Here is a 19,237-nt window from a genome sequence, read left to right as displayed (position 1 = left end):
CAAACCGGATGGAGTGAGAATGGCTATAAAAACTAGCATTAAAAACAGTCTAAGACATTTGACCCAGGAATTCCACTTCTAGGAATTTACCCTAAGAATGCAGCAGCCCAGTTTGAAAAAGACAGATGCACCCCTATGTTTATCGCAGCACTATTTACAATAGCCCAGAAATGGACGCAACCTAAGTGTCCATCAGTAGATGAATGGATAAAGAAGAGGTGGTACATACACACAATGGAATACTATTCAGCCATAAGAAGAAAACAAATCCTACCATTTGCAACAACATGGATGGAGCTGGAGGGTATTATGCTCAGTGAAATAAGCCAGGCGGAGAAAGACAAGTACCAAATTATTTCACTCATATGTGGAGTATAAGAATAAAGAAAAACTGAAGGAACAAAACAGCAGCAGAATCACAGAACCCATGAATGGAGTAACAGTTACCAAAGGGAAAGGGACTGGGGAGGACGGGTGTGGAGGGAGAGATGGGGGGGGAAAGCAAGGGGGTATTACGATTAGCATGTATGATTAGCATGTAGTGGGGGGCACGGGGAGGGCTGTGCAACACAGGGAAGACAAGTAGTGATTTTACGCTGATGGATAGTGACTATAATGGGGTCTCTGGGGGGGACTTGGTGAAGGGGGGAGCCTAGTAACCATAATGTTCTTCATGTTAATTGTAGATTAATGATAACAACAACAACAAAAAAAAAGTCTAAGACTATTCCAAAACAAAAAGGTTCCTAAACACAAACGTACATGAGCTAAAAAAAACAAAAACAAAAACCCCCAAATTTTCAGGTTGGGTTTATGGAGGATTTAAAAAACAAAAAGAAACAATCCTTCAGAAAGTTAGACGGAGCTGCCCAAAACAGACTACGAATAAGACCAACATTTTTGGTCACTGAACCAAATCCCGGTGCCATCCAGGGCTGGCACTATACGGCCTCTCTGCACAGGCCCCGGGGGCACCACACACATTTAGCCACCCTTGGCAGTGGGTGACTATCACCCTACCTTTCTAATGTTGTGACATTTTATTCACCCTTAATATCTCCACTTATAACAGTGGGAACCTACACAGACGCCAAAACATAATCACTAGCTTCCTCGGGAAGACCGAGGTGACCTCCAAGAAGAGAAGAGCGTCTGGGGTCTAGAGAACTGCCCCCGGGTTTGGGGGGACTTGGGCGGAACCATGTGGGTTGAGTGGCAGCCCTGCTGCCTCCCACCTCAGAGTCCTGCCCTGGCGGACCTACTGGACACCACCACCCCTGACCGCCAGAAGGACAGAAGCAGCACCACGGAATCCCAGCCTGGGGCCGGGCCGGGGAGCCCTGCCCCACACAGCAAGCCAGGCCTCTGGCCACTGCCACAGGCGCACTGCAGGAGGGGCCCGAGAGGGACAGGTGGAGGGGTGGCAGTGTGCAGGGTGGGAGGGGCAGCCGCACCCACAGGAGGGCCACCCACCGGGCCGGCAGCACCGCGGGCCCAGGCGGCCGAATCTGCCGTGAGAGCTGTACACAGCTGAGCTCTCCTTACTGTTTCAGAAACATCTGTCCACTCATGACCCAAGGTCTGCTTTCAGGTGGACCGACAGCTACCACCTCTTCCCTCGGTGCCTGGTGCTGTGCGGGTCCCAGTAGGGGGCTATGCGTATGGAGTGCACACTGGAGACCAAGGCCCTGGTCTCTGGAGGGAGGAGACAGCAGGGACATGGGTCACCTGCGCGCTGAGGACCCAGACCTCCCAGGCGCAGCACCCAGGAGACCCCTGAGTGGCGGATGTACCGTCCCCACCGAGGTGGCGAGACCTTTAAGAGTGCTCGGCAACTCTCAGAAAGGATGTGCCTGTCTCAAGACATCGGCAACAGGCAAAATTAAGGATGTGGGCTGGCAGGGGTCACATCAGTTCCAGGTCCTGCTTTTCCCCGTCTCTAATGCAGCGTCGCACTCCATGCAAAAGCCAGCAAATGTCTAATCACTGACCTGAGCGTAGTTAGACACTGTTCCTTTGGGCTGAGGAGAAATGAGTCCTGCCCCTCCAGCTTCAAATCCCTGTGGGTCTGTAATGATTTTATGTCCAAACAAGGTCTCCTTAACATCTTCTCTTTTACGGGTAAAGAAAAGCTTCTGACAGCTTATTTTCTAAAAGGGGAGCTGGACCAGAAGAGCCAGCCGCCTGACGGCTCCTGCCTGCCCGAACCGATTCTATGAGGCGGTCCCTGCCGCAGGGAGGCCTGGGGCCTCCTGCCCGACCAGCGGCTAGAGGCACCTTTACAACACATCTGGACGAGAGAGAGTACCTTTTATGCTGCATGCTCAAGAAGGGTCACATGTGAAGGGAATCTTCCCACATTAAATATTTAAAATTCATGATAGATTACTATTTTAAAGAATTCTTCCCAACTTATCTGGTTGTTAAAAATTCACATGTATTTAGGTAATAGGTCGGTGCTCCCTGACATGTTCCCGGAGCAAGGCTGCCCTGGATGTCGGCTGCCTGCTGACTCCACAGCCGGCCTGCCTGCTCCGAGGAGACCTGCCCTGCCTGGCCCAGGACTCCAGGGGGCTCCCCACCTCAGGCCGTCACTGCTGCCGCAGGACAGGGCAGCACTCAGGGTCCGTGCTGAGCTGCGGGTGGTAGGGACAGTGAGGGCCTGGGGGTCTGCCCCGTTGTCGCCATATGGAAACGTCTGTCTAGGAATGGCTAGAAGAGAAGCCAGAAGAAGGAGGCCTGATGGGACGCCGACAGCTCCTGATTATGTCCGCACTGACCCTGGGCTCCCTGACCTGTGAACCAACAGACATGTTCTTTACTCTGTACGTGGTGTATGGGGGCCAGTCAGCGGCTCAGTGCAGAGACCTGGTAGTCTGATGGCCAAGGCCTGAACTGCATATGGTTCACCCTGGCCTTAGTTGCTGCCTCAGCCAAGCTCCCAGGCCCTGAAGACAAAAGACTGCTTTAAGAAGCAACACAGCAAACGTTTCCCCAAATAGGTCTAGAGAAATGCCAATGCTTTCCCATACATGTGATCCTGGTATGTCCAGAGCAAAGGTCACAAAGAGGCAGCACAGCCTCAGGAAGAACAGGTGAGGAAGCATGTCCTGTCAGGTGTCAAGACTGAAGTCAGAACTGTGAGTAAGGCATCAGGCTATTAATGCCGAGGATAGACACGTGGACCAACGGCACCTGTCAGGAAGCCGAGAGACAGACAAGGAGCTGGCAGGTGACAGGGCAACACTTGGGTCAGCAAGGCGAGGAGGCGTCATTCGGCCACCAGAGGAGGGTTGAGTGACTAGCCTACAGCCACAAAAAGAAACCCCATCCACATTTCACTTACACGTCAAGGCCAGGAGGATTATACATTTATGCGTAGAAAGCAAAACTTAAAACCTTTAGATGAAAATACAAAGCTGTATCTTTATTTACGACCCGAGTAGGCAGTAACTTCTCTAAATATATAAAAAGTGATAACCAAAAAAAAAATGTGTGTATATATGTATATACATACACACACACATATGTATTTAAACTGAGAATCAAGTTATCAAAAACCACCACTCCCAGAGTGAGAAGACAAGTCCCAAAGAAGAGCAGTGTATCTGCAGTGTGTGCAGCACACAAAGGACACAGACAGCCTGTGAACAAGCTGCAGAAAAATGGGCAGAAGACAAAACATGGAGAATTAACAGAAGAGGCCGAGCCAGGCGACAAATGAGGATGCTGCCTCCTCAGCCACGAGGGAGGCCAGAGGGAGGCCACGCCAGGTCGCAGGTTTCACCGTCAGGCTTCCCAACTCAGAGCCGCCGACAGGACCCAGGGAACCGAGGGACAGGCTACACGGCCCCATAGGAGGAAGGCGGTGGGGTTTCTTGGCGGCGGTGGGCTCCCCGCATATGCTTCACTATGCTGTCCACCACAGCAGTCAGGGGCACACGCAGCTCTTTAAACATAAAAAAACTGAAATTCGCTAAAATTTAAAAATCAGTTCTTCGGTCACACTGAGCCACGCTTCAAGTGTTCAGGACCCTCAGCAATGGCTCTTTTCCATCACTACAGACAGGCCTTCTGCGTAGGAGCACTTTATTCTTACCTGTATGTCACATACGTTGGTTTATATGTAGCAAACGCCACATAATAAAACATTTTTACAGAGCTCACAGAGTAAAACATTCTTAAAAGATGAACTACACTGCTTTTGTTTTTCATTTATGGGAACAAATTTAAGTTAGTCTAAATAGTCACAAAAACGAATGGAACACTTACTCCCCTTACCTATTAAACCCCCCCAATAAATCAAGCCTCTATAAAACCAGCCTCGGCATCACCGCGGGGCCCGGGCTGAGCACTCACCAGGCTCTGCTCGATGAGCAGGCAGAAGAGGAGCGCGTTGCCCACCTCCCGCAGGTTCTGGAAGCACACTGTCTTCAGCTCTGCGTACTCAACGATGTCCTTCAGCTGGTGGTGGAAGAACTCCAGGATGCCTGCGGGGACGGTGAGTGGTGGGCCAAGCCCAGCAGGGTGTGCCCTGGGGCCCCTGGCCAGGAGCCTCGGACACTGACTCACTGCTCCCCCTCGGGTGAGGACCACATGTCCCCTGACCCCAGCATCTCGCCTGCAGTGGCAGCCTGCCCACCACCTGGGCCTCAGCACCAAAGCCTCTTTCTCTGAAAGCCCTGTATCCCCTGAGGAGGCACCGCATTACAAGATTAGAGGAGGAAGGCCACATCCTCCTCTCCATCAGGGGCCTAAAACCATTCAATAAAATTCAGGATCCTTTCATAATATGGAGGGGCATGTGCATATTGCGGAAACCTGCACTGACGTCAGACCCAGTGCCAAAGCCCGCACACTCCTGGCTGGTGTCCCCAAGCGAGGCAGTGCCTCCTCGTCATTGCTGAAGGCCTGGACACCGTCGTCGGGAGCCAAAGGATGAAGATGGGGAGGAGTCAGTATTTCCTAACCTGATCTATACATGCGGTGCTGACCCAGTCAAAATTCACAGCATTTATATGCTCACATAGAAGACCTAGAATGGTTGATCCTGGGGAGAACAAAGTTGGAGACTTAACAGACTTCAAACCCCTCACCACAGACCCACGCTGCTCCCTGCACCAGCATTGTCCTGGCATGAACGCAGACCTTCAGGGAGGGGGTGCTCCCTCATGCACATCAGCGCCCAAGACGCAGGCAGGCCAGAGTGCTACCAGCCCCATGGCTCTCCTCACAGGCGAGGCCCCCGGACGGCTCTGCCAGCCCCGTGCTGACGGCAGGGGATTGGCCACCGGGCAGGTGTAATGAGCAGCCCCACAGTCCACATCTCTGCCTTGGTCGAGCTCTGAATTTGGCCTAAATGGCTTCATCTTCAACCTTTAAAACTGTCAGGATATGTGCACTAGTTTTACTATCCCAAATCACTATCCACTTTCTGACAATGAACTGAAGTCAGGCTCTTCTAAGCAAGACCACGCCAATGGTCATTTCCCTTCCCAGTGGCTGAATGGGCCCCCTGCCATCTTCTCACACCAATCCTGGCCCTGGGTGGGTGCCAGGTGGCATCTGGGGGCTCAGCCATACTGCCGACTACTCATCAGAATGGTCTAGTATGGGCGACCCTCATGGGGACCCAGGCTGATTAGCCAGTTGTCCAACTTTAAAGAAAATATTATCAGGTAAGAGACAAAGACAGTCTTGTTAAGAGGCAAGAGGTCCTGCAGTCTAATTTTATTGTGAACACACTTTCTGAGATCATTAAGGCTGCTGGACTGGATAGCCCCAACTCAGCTTTCGCCAGGTCACGTCTCCTCAGCCTGAGGGCCCTGTGGCCGGCAGGCAGGACAGGCCCTCTGGACAGGAGTCCACCGGCCTGACAGGCAGGCAGCAGCGCCCTCCCGCAGAGGCCCGAGGCCCGCCGCTCCTGGAGAGTGGGGCTCCCGGCCCCTCCCTGGTTCATGCTCTCCAAGGTCCAGAGGGCCTGGAGTTCAGCGCCCTGCCACTGACCAACAGGTGCCGCTTCCCCACAGCTTCGTCGCCCAAGACAGCAACGCCGCCGCGCCCGCCTGCACACCTGCCCCCGGCTGGGAGGCGGTTTCCTTGGCTTGCCGTACAGGAAGCCCTACCTCCTCCCACCCAGGGAAAGCCATCTGATCCCTCCCAGGAACCGGCGACCTGACGTGCTCCTCCGGCCGAAGCCCACACTCCCTCCCTGCTCACCGGGAGAGCCGTACTCGTGCCGGGGCAGGCGGCAGATCTTGGGCATCACCTCCATCAGTGTCTTCACGTACTGCAGGATCGTGCCCTGCAGCTGTGGGGGAGACAGGCTGCATCAGCCACCGGCAGCCACTGCCCAGGGCTGTGAGCTGCACACGGGGGCTGCTGAATGCTCAGCGATGACCAGGGCCGAGAGCCATCTTGGCTGGGAAAGGAAATCCCCTCCACAGAAAGCAGGGATAACTTTACATGGGGACTTAGTGCATGTTGTAAAAAGCAACTCCCTTTCAGGAGGCATGTGGCCAAAGGTGTGGAAGCGAGGCTGGGGGGCTCTGGGAAGCAGCATCCTCCCTGGCAGTCTCTGTATTCCTCCAACGGACTGGGCCAAGTCGCCCCTGCACCTGACACCCCCCAAGTTACCACATGTTCAGAGAAAGAGGCTCGAGCTGGGGATCCTGGCAGTGCCTGGGTAGGTATGGGGTCCTGGCTGTGCCAAATGACCCGACTCTTCTGTATTCTAATTGATTTTTGAACCTGACTTATACAGTTATAGATTTTGTCAACTGCTTAGGATTCTGCTAGTTTCTTTTTTGCATTGTTGATTATCAGATCATCTCCTTGATGGACTGCTGCTTTAATTATGTGGCTATAAATTCAGTCTCAAGCTTTCTCTTTACTAGTGTGAGAGTCATGGGAAAGAAATGTAAATCTGTATTTGGCAGTAATGATTCTTAAAGAAATGGGCTCAGTCACAATTAGATGATTGAAATAATGAAAGAAGATTAAAGATTAAGATTTTATAGAATTCTGTTAACAACAGAAATGATTTATGTACAGAAGACTAAATCTATGATAGCCTACAAATAACCTTCTCTTTCCCAGATTCCTGCACATAACTTCTGACCTCAGTCTGAAGTTAGGAAGACGAGTGTCTGAATCCCTTACTCATGACTTAAGCCCCAGCACCCAGGTAACGGGCACCCCGTCAGCCTCCCAACGCCAGCCAGCCATCTCCCACTCAGTAAAGGAGCCTGGGGCAGCCACGTGCCTCAGAGCTGCGCCCCAGCCCTCACTGCAGCCCTGCCCCGTAAACAGCTCAGTGTCCTCCTGGCTGACACGCTCTACTCCATTTCCCAAGCCTAAGTGTTTCTGCGAAATCTGTGCTTTAAGAAAACTCCTATTTCTTAAGTGGGAGTGGGAATCTTCACAGAATTGTGCCCTCCCAGACACTTGCCAACTGAAACGTGAAGTCCTTCTAGAACACCCTGGTGGTTTCCGTTTCAGCCTCCACCTCCAGAGCATGTTTTCCTCTACAATGCCTGGGCGGCAGCGGTGTGCCCTCCCAACGGGACGAGGGCTACTGCATACAAGGGCCAATATTCTCTTATGAGGAAGGTCTCTTTGGTGCTTAACTGTTTCTATGAATTAGTTAAGATAACATGGATCCGTTGCCTTGAATTAAGAAAGATGGGGGAGAAATCAAGCTACATATGGTCAGAAATGTTTGGAACTAAACTGAAACTAAACAGTTCAGACACAGAAAAGACCTCCTGATTTATTCCATCCCAGGGGATTCAAAGCTGTGTGTGACATTGTAGCTTATATTATGGGGTCTCTTCTGCTGGGCCAAGTCACCAAACAGGGGCTTAATATCTAACCTAATCGCAGTTTCAACCTCCCCCAGAAAATGCAGCCGGTCAGGGATTTCCTGGTCAGCATCGACAAGGCACCTGTCACAAGGGCCCTCTCCACCCCTGAGAGGCCATCTGCATGGTGGGACCCCTGCTCTCCCCTCGGAGGGAGTGAGACCTGGCCTCAAACAATCCCTTCCTTTCTTTTTCTAGTAACTTCTTGCCCCCTACACACACACACCCCACCATTAAAGACCTTCCATTTTATAGGACTCCTGGGAGCATCTCTCTCCTTGTTGGATGGGATGCTGCCCGATTCAGGAATTGCTTAATAAAGCCAGTTAGACCTTCAAATGTACTCACTTGAATTTTGTTTTACAACATGTATAGTATGCAATATATACTTGGTCTTAAGCTCTGTTTCTGGCACAGAGCTCCTAAAGCCCTCAATTTCCCGAGAATCTTAGAGGTGTCTTTTGTCATGCTAACGAGGTGACTGTTGGACAGCACTGAAGGACGGACACTGCTGCCAGGAGAGCCAACCACATGGCTAGATGTCTGGGAGTTTTGGTTTCACCCCCAGGCCTCCCGACGGGGGCGGAAAGGCCAGAGGTCAGATGGAGCCCACTGACCGGCCAGCAACTTAACCGATCATGCCTGTGTAACCAAGTCCCAAAACCCAAGGATGGGGCCTGAGGGGTTTCCAGGTGCCCCCAGAGCACTTCCACGGCTGCTGGGCCAGGCCCCCGACTCCACGAGCCCAGGGTTGCCTCGCTCGGGCCTCTCCCTGGGTGTCTCTTCATCTGGTTGTTGATTCACATCCTTTGTAATAAACTGGTCATCTAGGGAGTAAACTAGTTTCCTAAGTTTTGTGAGCTGTTTGAGCAAATTAACCCAAGGAGGGGCTTGTAGGAACCCCTGATCTATAGCCAGTTAGTCAAAGGTGCAGTGACAACCTGGACTTGGGACTGGCAGGGGGTGGGGGGCAGTCTTGTAGGATGGAGCCCTCACCCTGTGGGATATGATGCCGTCTCCAAGTGGGCAGCGTCAAAACTGGACTGAAATGTAGGACACCAACTGGTGTCTGAGAATTGCTTCATAGAGTGGAAAAAAATCCTCCCCCCATGGGAATCGGGTGTAGAACCCTTTGTCATGTAAAGGAGGCACATCTGAGGGAAACATACCAGACTCTTGACAACCTTGAGCAGCTCCTCCATGACCACTGCGATGCCCTGGTAGCCGAGCAGCCGGCAGATGACTTGGAAGTGCGGAGGCCCCACGAAGTTCCGGTAGCCGCCGTAAATGCTGGAGTAGGCCAGGTTCAAAGCCTGGGGGATGGAGCGGGGTCATACAGAATTCTGAACAGTCCCTACACACACAAGAGGAAGAGCGACTCTACGAAGACGCACCCCACCCACAGCGTCCCCGGGAGGGGGGGGCGTCCAGAGCAGCCATGAGACTGCCGTTTACTGATGTTTCTGTCTTCAACCTGAACACATGAACAGCAAGCTTGCTATCAAACAGGAAAACAAAACCGTTTGCATTTTCAATAGTTAAACAGTCTGTTCTGCAGAAGTCATTTTGAGGTCCTGGAATGAGCAATGAACACATTTTGAGCCTCAGTGCTGCCGCCACGGGGCTGTTCCCAGCCTCCAGGGGAGACCCCAGAGGACACAGGCACCTTCGCAGGGCTGCACAGGGAGGTGGGACAGCAGCCCCACAGGGCAGGTGGGCGGGAGGTAGGGTGGTTTCCTATAGGAGGGACCGGCAAGCTCGTCTGAGAACAAAATGCACACTCAAGGGAGACCCCTAATGCAAGCACTCAGGGCTATGACCTCCCTCTCAGCAGTAGCCGCATCCCACAGATTTTGATATATTTGCATTGAGTTCAATGTCTTTTTTAAAATACCCCTTGAGACTGCCTCTTAACCCATGATCACTGAGAAATGAGTTTATTTCCAAGTGTTTAGATATTTTATTATCTTTTATTACTGCTTTCTAGTTCTAGTTTGAGTTCACTGTGGTCAAAGAACACACTCTGTGTGGCTTAATTCTTTTAGTTTCGTTGAGGTTTGTTGTATTGCCTGGGATATGGCCTAGCGCGGGGAATGCTCAGGGACACCTGAAAACAACATGTGTCCTGCTGTTGTTAGATGGAGAGTTCTACACATTCCAACAATATCCTGTTGGCTGGCAGTATTCATTTCCTTGCTGATTTTCCTGAGACAGAAAATGTTAAGAATTCCCCAACTATAATCGTGGAGTTGTTCGTTTCTCTTTTTACTTATGCTAATTTTTGCTTCAGGTATTTTCAGGCTCTGTTGTTTGGTACATAAACATTTAGGACTGATATATATTTTTTGGTGGGCTGACTCTTTCATCATTATGTAATGTCCCTCTTTGCTCCTGGTAGTATTCTTTGCTTTGAAATCTACCTTATCTTACAGTAATATAGTCTATCTTGTTTTCTTCTGATTATTGTTTGTAAGGTGTATCTCTCTCCAGCCTTTTACTTTCAACCTAGTTGTATCATTAATTTGAAGTGAGTTTTTATATAGTCATGTTTGTAAATCCACTCTGCCAATCTGTCTTTTAACTGTGTTAAGGCCAATTATATGTAGTATATTTACACGTAATAAAATTACTGCTACTTAAACAGGCTGTTTCTTTCTTCCTGTCTTCCTGTGGATTACTTTAACAGCTTTTAGAATTCCATTGTGCTTTACCAGTTGTATTTCTGAGAGTATCTCTTTGCACAGATCTTTTAGTGGTTGTTCCAGACCTTAATGCTATACATTACACAAGTTTCCACAATCTACTGTTACCAATATTTTACCACTTTGAGTGAAATGTATCAATCTCACCCCCATTAAGGTCCCTGTACCTCCCCCCGTCCCCACCTTTGAAACTGTCTTAAATACTTCCTCTGCACACACTGAAAATCACACCAGGACAGCGAGGATCCTGAAGAATCAGCACAGCAGGCCTGGCTACTCAGCCCTGGAGTACCTCCAGGAGGCCTGCCTACAATTCCTATGTCACCAATGGGTACGGTTGTTTTCTACACCTGGAACACACAGCCATGTTGTGAAAGCCTGACTAGGTCGTACAAACAGCGACTTATGAAGAGCTCCTCCTTTCCTTCTGCGGGTTCTGAGGCCTCAGTACCTGCGTCTGGTCACATGGTGGCATGTGCCCATGTGCCCGGCCCTGATGAAAGCCGTGGACCTGAGCGTTGGGCAGGCTTCTCTTTCCTGGGTGGGACACTCTGCATGTCCTGCGTGACCCCCATCAGGGGGTGATTCGGGTGGCCTGCACCTGGTTGCATTGCCGTCTGACTCATCTTTCCCCCTTACTGCTTTATATCCTTTTGCTGAGTCTGTGAGTCCTTCTGGAGAATCACCAAATATGCAGTGGTCCTGGGATCCTCAGAACAGAACGTCTGAGTCTAAACCGATTATCAAATCCACTACCGACCCGGCTGGAAGCACTGCCAAGCGTCTGCCCGGTGCTACCCCTGGGCTGCTATCTGAGGATGGCGCCGCCCCAGTCACCTGCCCAGACACATCCTCCTCTCCCACTCCTTCCCCAAAGCACCACACCACGCTCTCCGCACTGGGATTCTACACGAGACTTCTGCTGGATAATAGGTTCTAATGCTTGAAAAGAAGAACAAGAAAATCCGTAGTGAAATCTAACCGCTTCACGTTACAAATGAGAAAATTTACTCCCAAAGCCACCCTGACTTGCTTGGGGCCTGGGGCTCAATAATACCTGGTTCAATCCCCCCACCCCTCCCTGCCAGTGTCCATCTACTCGGAAGACAACACTCACCCCAAAGATGGCACACCCCAGGGCCAAACACTACCAGCATGATGTAGCTACTCAGGGGGAGGACAGGAGGAGCCTCCTCTGGGGAGGGCAAGTTAACAAATGTCACATTGTAAAATAAACGTAAGACTCAGAGAGGGGAAGTACTTTGGAAGCCCAGCCTCACAGCTTAATCTAAAAAACCCTCTGTCGCACACAGAGACTCGGGCCTCACCCGGAAGCCAGGTGCACTCCTTGGGCTCACAAACATCCTCAGCACAGTGTGTCTTCAACTGTCAGTTAAGGACCATCTTACCTCATAGGAAAGGGAACATAGTACTCAACAGAGTGTTCACTTAGCGTGGTGACAGTACCAAGAGCCAAGAAGATAACCGTTATGGCAGGCAGACGGCCAGACACAAGCAGGGCAGCGGGCGCGGGACTTGGGCCGCATGTTTCTCGCAGCATGTGGAGTGAGAATACAGATAAGAGTGGCCACCATGGGCCGGTCCCAACACAGAGGAGAAATTGACCCAAACTTCACCCCCAAATCCATTACCATACTAAACATCACACCTCCCAGCAATGACAGTTCAGATGGGAACCAAACACAGCCAGAAACCCCTCCACCCTGGAGAGGGTGGGGCAAGCCTGATGTTCACAGGGCCTCTGTCGGCTCCCTCGGAGACCTGACCTTGCTCGGCGCGCATTCACCTCCCTACATATACAAAAGGCCCCTGTCCTTCCCTCAGGGCAACCCCTCTGCATCTGCCTGCACCCCAACTCTCGAGGTATGTATGCTTTTCTTTCTTTAAACTCTATTTAATCTCAAATTAATTCTTAACTGCTCAACAGCTTTTTAACATTGGTTCTTGATTCTTTCTCACAAGGACTGTCCCCGGTAACACCACCACAAATGTCCACTCTAAGTGAATTTTCTTCCCATGAGACCAAGGTCAGGTGACCATAGTTCATTATTCATAAAAAAGAACTGGATTTTTTAATTGGATTTCTGTGTAGTCCATAATCTCACAGGTGTGAACACTATAAATTGCACTGCAGCAATATGAAGTGTGGTTGACCCGTCTGAGTACTCACAAGTAAACCAGCTGTCTCTTTCAGATGCAATATTCAACTGTGGAATCACAATGTTTTTTCATTCTGCCCTTTTTTGATCCTCAAAAAAGTGTCTTATAAGTCAACATCAGTATCACTCATGAAACTGCTGTTGGACTCCAAACCACCTAACAAAAAATGCTGGCTTAGATTGTTATGAATAAAAAAGACACAAACTTAATTTTTCACACTGAGGCTGAAGTCTGTAAGTTCCCACTCACTCACAGCTGGTTGCTTTAAAAATAACAAATTCATCTAATCTTTCCCCCCTAAGTGGGCACCTGCTTTGCAGAAACACCACTGTCTCCCTATAGGAAGAAAACCCTGCAGGAAAAAAAAAATCCTTTACTACCATGATGGGGCAGCAGGATGCACTCAACAGTGCTGGTGGGTACACTGGGAACCCTGAGCCCTCTCACTAGGAACCCGTCCCCCTGGACACCAGGCGGGGGCAGCCTGAGCCCTCCCCGGCCAGAGGCAATAAAGGCTGCACATCCTCCTGTGCTCGGGGCCAGGCTCCCTTACTCCTGCCGCCCTCTCTGGTCAGGGTGGAGGTTGGGTGGGGGGCACAGGGCCAACAGGGAGGGAAGAACCACCTTCCACGGGCTCTTCTCCCTCGTGTGATAAAAAATTATTTGTAGCCATGCCTGAAAGAGGATTAAAAATTCCAAAATCAAGACAAGTTCACAGCAAACCTTTTAGTTAACAGAGGTCCAAGACACTTCTATCTTACTTGTCAAACTTTCTAGTCCTGTCTTATGAAAGTACACAAAACTTGTTTTAGTTCTGAGGAGATCAAAACACTACGTTTTAACTTCAGGAAGGGGGCACTAGAGCACTTACTCTTATCCTTTTAAAAATTATCGACCTCATGTTCTTTCAGAGTAGGGGTTGGAGGTGGGCAGCCTGAACTGCCGTGTCGCCCATACCCAAGGAACCAACGCTCCCTGCAGGCCAAGGTCAGGTGACCCAAAGTGGAAGGCCCGCACTCTTAAGGACGGGAGGGCAGGAAAGAGCAGGTCCGAAGCCCCGATCCGGCCGGCACGATTCCCGGAGCAGGCCGTGTGGGGCAGCCGCCCCCGGCTCCCACTCTGCAGCCTGGCCTCACTTGCCCCAAGTTTAACAGACTCTCCCTGCTGCCAGCTTCACTCCACCGGCAGCTCAGAAAGCATGAGAACAGGTTTCTCCCAGGGTCCAGAGAGTGTGCTGCCACCTGGGCACGGGGCAGAGGCAGTCCATGAACTGCTGGGGCCTCGCATCCCACCACAGATGTAGGTGAGCATCACCTGTCTGACCAGACGGGCTGGCAGCACTGGGCCAGGTGCTCTCGCGCCTGCCTCCTTCTCTGCGTCAGGTGCCACCGGGACCTCGACAGGTGAGGAATCTTCTGAGTGGGAAGAAGCAACAGGGCAGCGGCACGAGGCTGCCTACGTCTCACTAGCTGCGGCCACCCTCCCTGCCTCGCTGGGCACACGCCCACGCCCCTAGCAGGCCTGCCCCTGGTCCACTGCAGGATCGTCTGGCTCCTGAGCTCCAAGACACAGGAAATGCTTGCTGAGTGGGCCCTGAGCCTGACTGCAACTTGGTATCAGTACAGGAAATACATTACTTCCGATTAAAAAAGACAACAGTCCCAGAATAAGACAGACGGGACAATGGCGCCTGGCCTTCTTCACTCCTGGTTGTCACAAGGCTTGAAACAGCAGCCCAAACCCTGGCCCCAACCAATGGGAACAGTTCGCCTCCACCCCATCCCCACCCACTCCCTGTGAGCTGTGAGGCCAGGGGGAGGAACGCCCAGGGGGCAGTGTCCTCAAGCCTCAAGGAGAGCTCGGTGCCAGGCCGCACAGACAGTCCAGGATGGGGCGTAGACGCGGGTCCGAGATAAAGCCCCTTCCCTGAATTCAACCTTCCCAGATCTGACCCTCTCTTACTTCAGAAGCGGGCCCTCCACTCCCCAACTGCCCTAAATGGGGAGGAACGTCGTTTTATGTTCCCTTTCTCTCACTCACCTCCTATAGGTCAGTAGCAAGTCCACTTAAGAATATACCTGAATACATCTATTTCTCTCCATCTCTGTCCAAGCCACCATATCCGGCCTGGGCAAGGGTAATGCCTTTCCACCCACGTCACGCTCTGCCTGCTCCCTGACACCCTGTAGACCCCGGCCCCTTGCTGCCACTGGCCCGCACCCTGTAGACCCCGGGCCCCTCTGCATTCCCTCAGTGGAGGGAGGCTGCCCTGGAAAACCAGCAGGGGCTGTCCCCACAGTCCCATCTGCAGCACTCCCAGGAGCGAGCTTCTCAGGAGGGCCACGCCCACCCTACACCGTTTGCAGCTTGAAAGTCCACGTATCTATGCAATACACAAGGAATCTCTATTTCTACCAAAACAGTTTCCATTTCTCTCAAATACATCCTCTACTCAACACTGGCTTGTCCTTATCTGACAGGGTGAAAACTTTAAGTGGACACATTAGCTTATGAAGCTTTATAGATAAAGGCAGAGGTGGGCAGCCACAGGCAGAAGATGGCACCACGGGGCCGGAGGGAAAGGAGAGTGCGGCAGAGGGCACGCGGCAGGCATGGCTCTTCCAAGACTAGTCAGAGAAGAGAGACTGTGCTGAGACCCTCTGAGAGTCTGGGCTGGGGGGCCACAGCGGTCTCTTCACGTCATTATGTTAACAGGCTCATGGCTACAACGGTGAGAAGAACACGCAGAAAAATGTGGACAAGGCACCACCCAAACGTCAGCCCCTCCAGCTGCAGCTGAGCAGCCGCTGCCCGGAGCTCCAGGCTCCGCTTCAGCTGAAGGCAGGGCCACGCCCAAGACCACACAGCCCACAGGCAGGCCCCACGAGGCTGAGGCTGACACCCGCATCCGGTAGCAGCTTGACAAACCAGGGAGAACAATCGGACACCACACAGAGCTCAGAAAAGGGCGGCACTTCTCAGGCAGCCCTCCCAGAGCAGCCACGGCGCAGGGCCTGTTCGTCTTTTCTCTGTGTATCTCTTTGCACTTAGGGTCCCTGTATTTGGAGTTGAATTTTTTTTTTACTTAATAAAATACTGACCCATGACCTGTCAATAAGATCTGTGCAACTACTTTTAATGACTGCACTGCACCCTCTGGAATTGGTTGTTCTAGGGCTCATGCTGCACAGGTTTCCTCTGTATGCTTCAGGACGATGTGTGTGGCCACCCCAGCAACAGACCTCACTTTCTCCTCTCCTGATCCACTTCCTTAGGTGTCTGGCTTCCCACGAGTCAGAATGTTTGCATCCTGATACGTGTCGGCAGATGGCCCTGGATGCCACGGTCCCGCGGGCACACTGCGGTGGCATGTCACACAGCTTTACTCTGCCCCAGAACGAGTCGGGGCTCTGAATTTCCCCAGTCTGAGGGAAAAATAATCCTGACTGCTCTCCTTTATTTATCTTCAATTCCTGGCAAAACTAGATATCTATTTTTATTTTTTTACTACATTTTTGAGAAATGTCTGCTCATTGCATCTATCTTCTTTTTACTACAGAATGTCTGTCTTTTTCGTATTAAATTGTAAGAATGCTTTAAATATTAACAATACTAACCCTTATATACTCGTACTTGTGTAAACCCAGCCTCCCAGCCAAGGTGCTTGCCTGTCCTACGAGACAGCAGGCATCCTGTGTCTGTACTACCTCACCTGCTTGCCAGTGGCTATGCCAAAGATTCCTGCCTGCCCCTCCCACCGCGCCTCTTCCCTTCACGGCATCACATCTGTACAGGGCACCCTGGCCTTCTCTCACAGATGTGCCCCTGAAACTCTTCTACATACATTCCTGGCTGGATGCTTTTAAACCTTTAAATCTGTAAATTCACTGGCACTAAGCCAGGAGTGAGGTGGACCCAGCCCAACACCCACCACGTGGCCAGAGGGCTGTCCCTACACCACATTGCTTTTCAGGAAGCTGCTAATGGAAGAAAACAGTAACATTTCGTATATGGCATGATACACTTAAACCATTGCAAGTAAATGGATTTAAACTAAACCCCAAAATGTGCTTCATTGCAGATTTAAGTATTGACACAAATTCAAAAGAACCTACCTTTGATCCGTGCAAATACTGGGGTTGTGCATTAGGCTGTTTATCTCTTTGAAATTCTTGAGAAAATGGTAATACTGTCCGAACGAATCTAAACAGGAAAGATAAAAGGAAAAAACAATGAAAAATTTAGTGTTAATTCTTTAAAATTCAGAACTTTTCCATTACCCATCAATTAAGTATTCCTCGTCACATAGGAAAATTCTAAGAAATCAAAAAACATAGTATAAATGAGACATGAATACTCTGAGTATGATAAATGCATCTGAATTCAGGAAGATAGAACACGCTATCCTCATACCATGTAAACCCAGTCTCCAAACTCAGGAAGGAGAGCCCGGCCCACTGGCATCAGAACCACTTCAAGCCTAAGTCAGTCCTCTGACAAGTGGTAATGCTCAGGCACTTAGACCTTGCTGGGCCCCTGGACACAGTAATGACAGCGGGGACAGGGGAGGGAAGGCCAGTTCCTCACATCGCCTGTTACAAACTGGCAGGAAGACTGAGCACGCTATGTGTTTATAACCACACTCATTTGGCCAACACTGTTGGCTTGATAATGGATTAGGATAAGTCAAAATTCAAATGCTTGGATTTTAAAGCAGAAATGTCAAACTTGACTAATACTTTCAAATCAGAAGGGTTCATTTAAACATATAAAAGTTTTGCAAAGAAGCATAATAAAGAAAATACACAGATTTGCTAATTATTAGATTCTCTGAACTTGATAAACACATACTATACTTTAGTATATATGGATATAAAGGATATATATGGATATATGGATATATATGGATAAAGGATATAATTGCCAAAATGCCACCAGTACATGAAAGGGACATGCATTTACACAGAATGTCATGTTACTGAGCATCTCGATTTTGTTGTTTTCCTTTGAAGAGTGTTGAGTCTTTTGAGCAGGCCATTAAATTGCTTGCAAGTCAGCCGGATCCTTTCCTGGTGCATCAGGGTGGCAGAGAAGTCACTGCCCAAGGGCTAGTACAAAGGCAGGCCCCTCAGCGAGGTTCTCCAGGCCTGCTGGCAGGCCCCCAAATGCATCTTGGCCTACGTGAGCTCTGGGAACTGTTCCACTTACAGTTCTTTGCCTAGCCTTGAGGAGTCCCACAAAACACATGCAGTTTAATATCCAAGCAAATACTAAAGTTGGTTTCAGGAACTGTTTCTCCAGGTAGTTCCCCTCTTTCCCATACTCTGCCCTGCAAATTCCAGCTGTCTCAGCTTCCTCAATTTCCAATCTGAATCCTCCACCAAACAAGTCTTCAAAGTTGTACTTGGGTCACCCCCTCCACACCATGGCTTGGCAAGTGATTCCAGGCAGAAAGCCAGGGAAGTCACAGGACTCACCTCTTTCCTTCAGGGAAACATCCGATGTCTCAGAACCGTCGTTTCATAAGTTTTGTTTAGTTTTTCACTTGTTCAAGGCAAAAAGTAAACCCATACCCCTGTTATGCCACCACCCTAAATAATTTTTAAACACCATATTTTGACTATATATATATATATATTCTTAATCTGAAGACAGAAAAACTGGAAATGTTGTATACTAGTTAGTATGTCTGTGTTTCTTAGTGGTAAGGATTAAATTCTGAAACTACTTTCTGTGTTTTTTAGAATTGAGCACACGAGTAAATATACTAAGAATAATGAAACAAGCATTCTCAGTATAGAAGGAAGTTACAATAATGGAAAAGGAGATTAGAATAATCCCTGCAGTGCTGAGGGAGGACTGAAGGCACCAATGTTGAGTTATTGGTTTAATGGACAGTTACAGAGAAGCGGGTATGCATTATATCCCCTAAAAACAAATAATTTGAAGTCTTAATTATCAGTTGCTCAGAATGCGATCTTGTTCAGAAACAGAGCTGTTGCAGACATTAGTTCAGATGAGGTCCTACTGGAGTAGGATGGGCCCTAAATCCAGTGTGACGCATCCCTGTCGGAGGAGAGACCCACAGGGAGGAGGCGACGCCACGACGGTGACAGGGACGGGAGCGGGGCAGCCGCCCACCAGGGAACACGACAGGCAAAGGCCACCCCCAGAGGCTGGGAAGAGGCAAGAAAAGACCATGCACAGTCTCGAGGAAGCACGGCCCTGATGACAGCCTGACCTCAGGCTTCCAGCCTCCAGGACTGTAAGAGAATAAATTTCTGCTGTTTTAAAACCCCTGGTTTGTGGTACTTGGTCACAGCAGCCCTAGGAACCTACCTATACAGCAGATGTGCAAACATGTCCTGGCTCTGACAACCACAAGGGTCTGACACAATGACATCTCAGCAGCGATGAGCATATCTAATACCCAGACTTAGTTTTTTAAGTATCAGGATTAGTTTAAAAATATTCTCCACTACAAGGAATCAT

At 50.2% G+C, this 19,237-nt stretch overlaps 1 protein-coding gene across 2 annotated transcripts in view; it reads right to left on the bottom strand.

Annotated features, from left to right (window-relative positions):
* The window catches only part of CYFIP1 (cytoplasmic FMR1 interacting protein 1), a 113,561-nt gene that overhangs the window by 6,155 nt on the left and 88,169 nt on the right, over positions 1 to 19,237 (bottom strand). For both annotated transcript variants that reach the window (XR_008994662.1, XM_036876988.2), the window contains exons 23-26: positions 16,861 to 16,948; positions 9,032 to 9,175; positions 6,220 to 6,310; positions 4,360 to 4,490 (exon numbers count right to left, since the gene is read on the bottom strand). Coding sequence is in view for 1 of the 2 variants with exons in the window: in XM_036876988.2 (XP_036732883.1) it covers positions 4,360 to 4,490; positions 6,220 to 6,310; positions 9,032 to 9,175; positions 16,861 to 16,948 (454 nt within the window). In the remaining variant the exon portion in view is untranslated. The remainder of the gene's footprint in view (positions 1 to 4,359; positions 4,491 to 6,219; positions 6,311 to 9,031; positions 9,176 to 16,860; positions 16,949 to 19,237) is intronic.

This window comes from Manis pentadactyla, chromosome 18 (assembly GCF_030020395.1).
Source record: "Manis pentadactyla isolate mManPen7 chromosome 18, mManPen7.hap1, whole genome shotgun sequence".
Taxonomy (NCBI): Eukaryota; Metazoa; Chordata; class Mammalia; order Pholidota; family Manidae; genus Manis; species Manis pentadactyla.
This window is presented reverse-complemented; position numbering and strand designations above follow the sequence as displayed.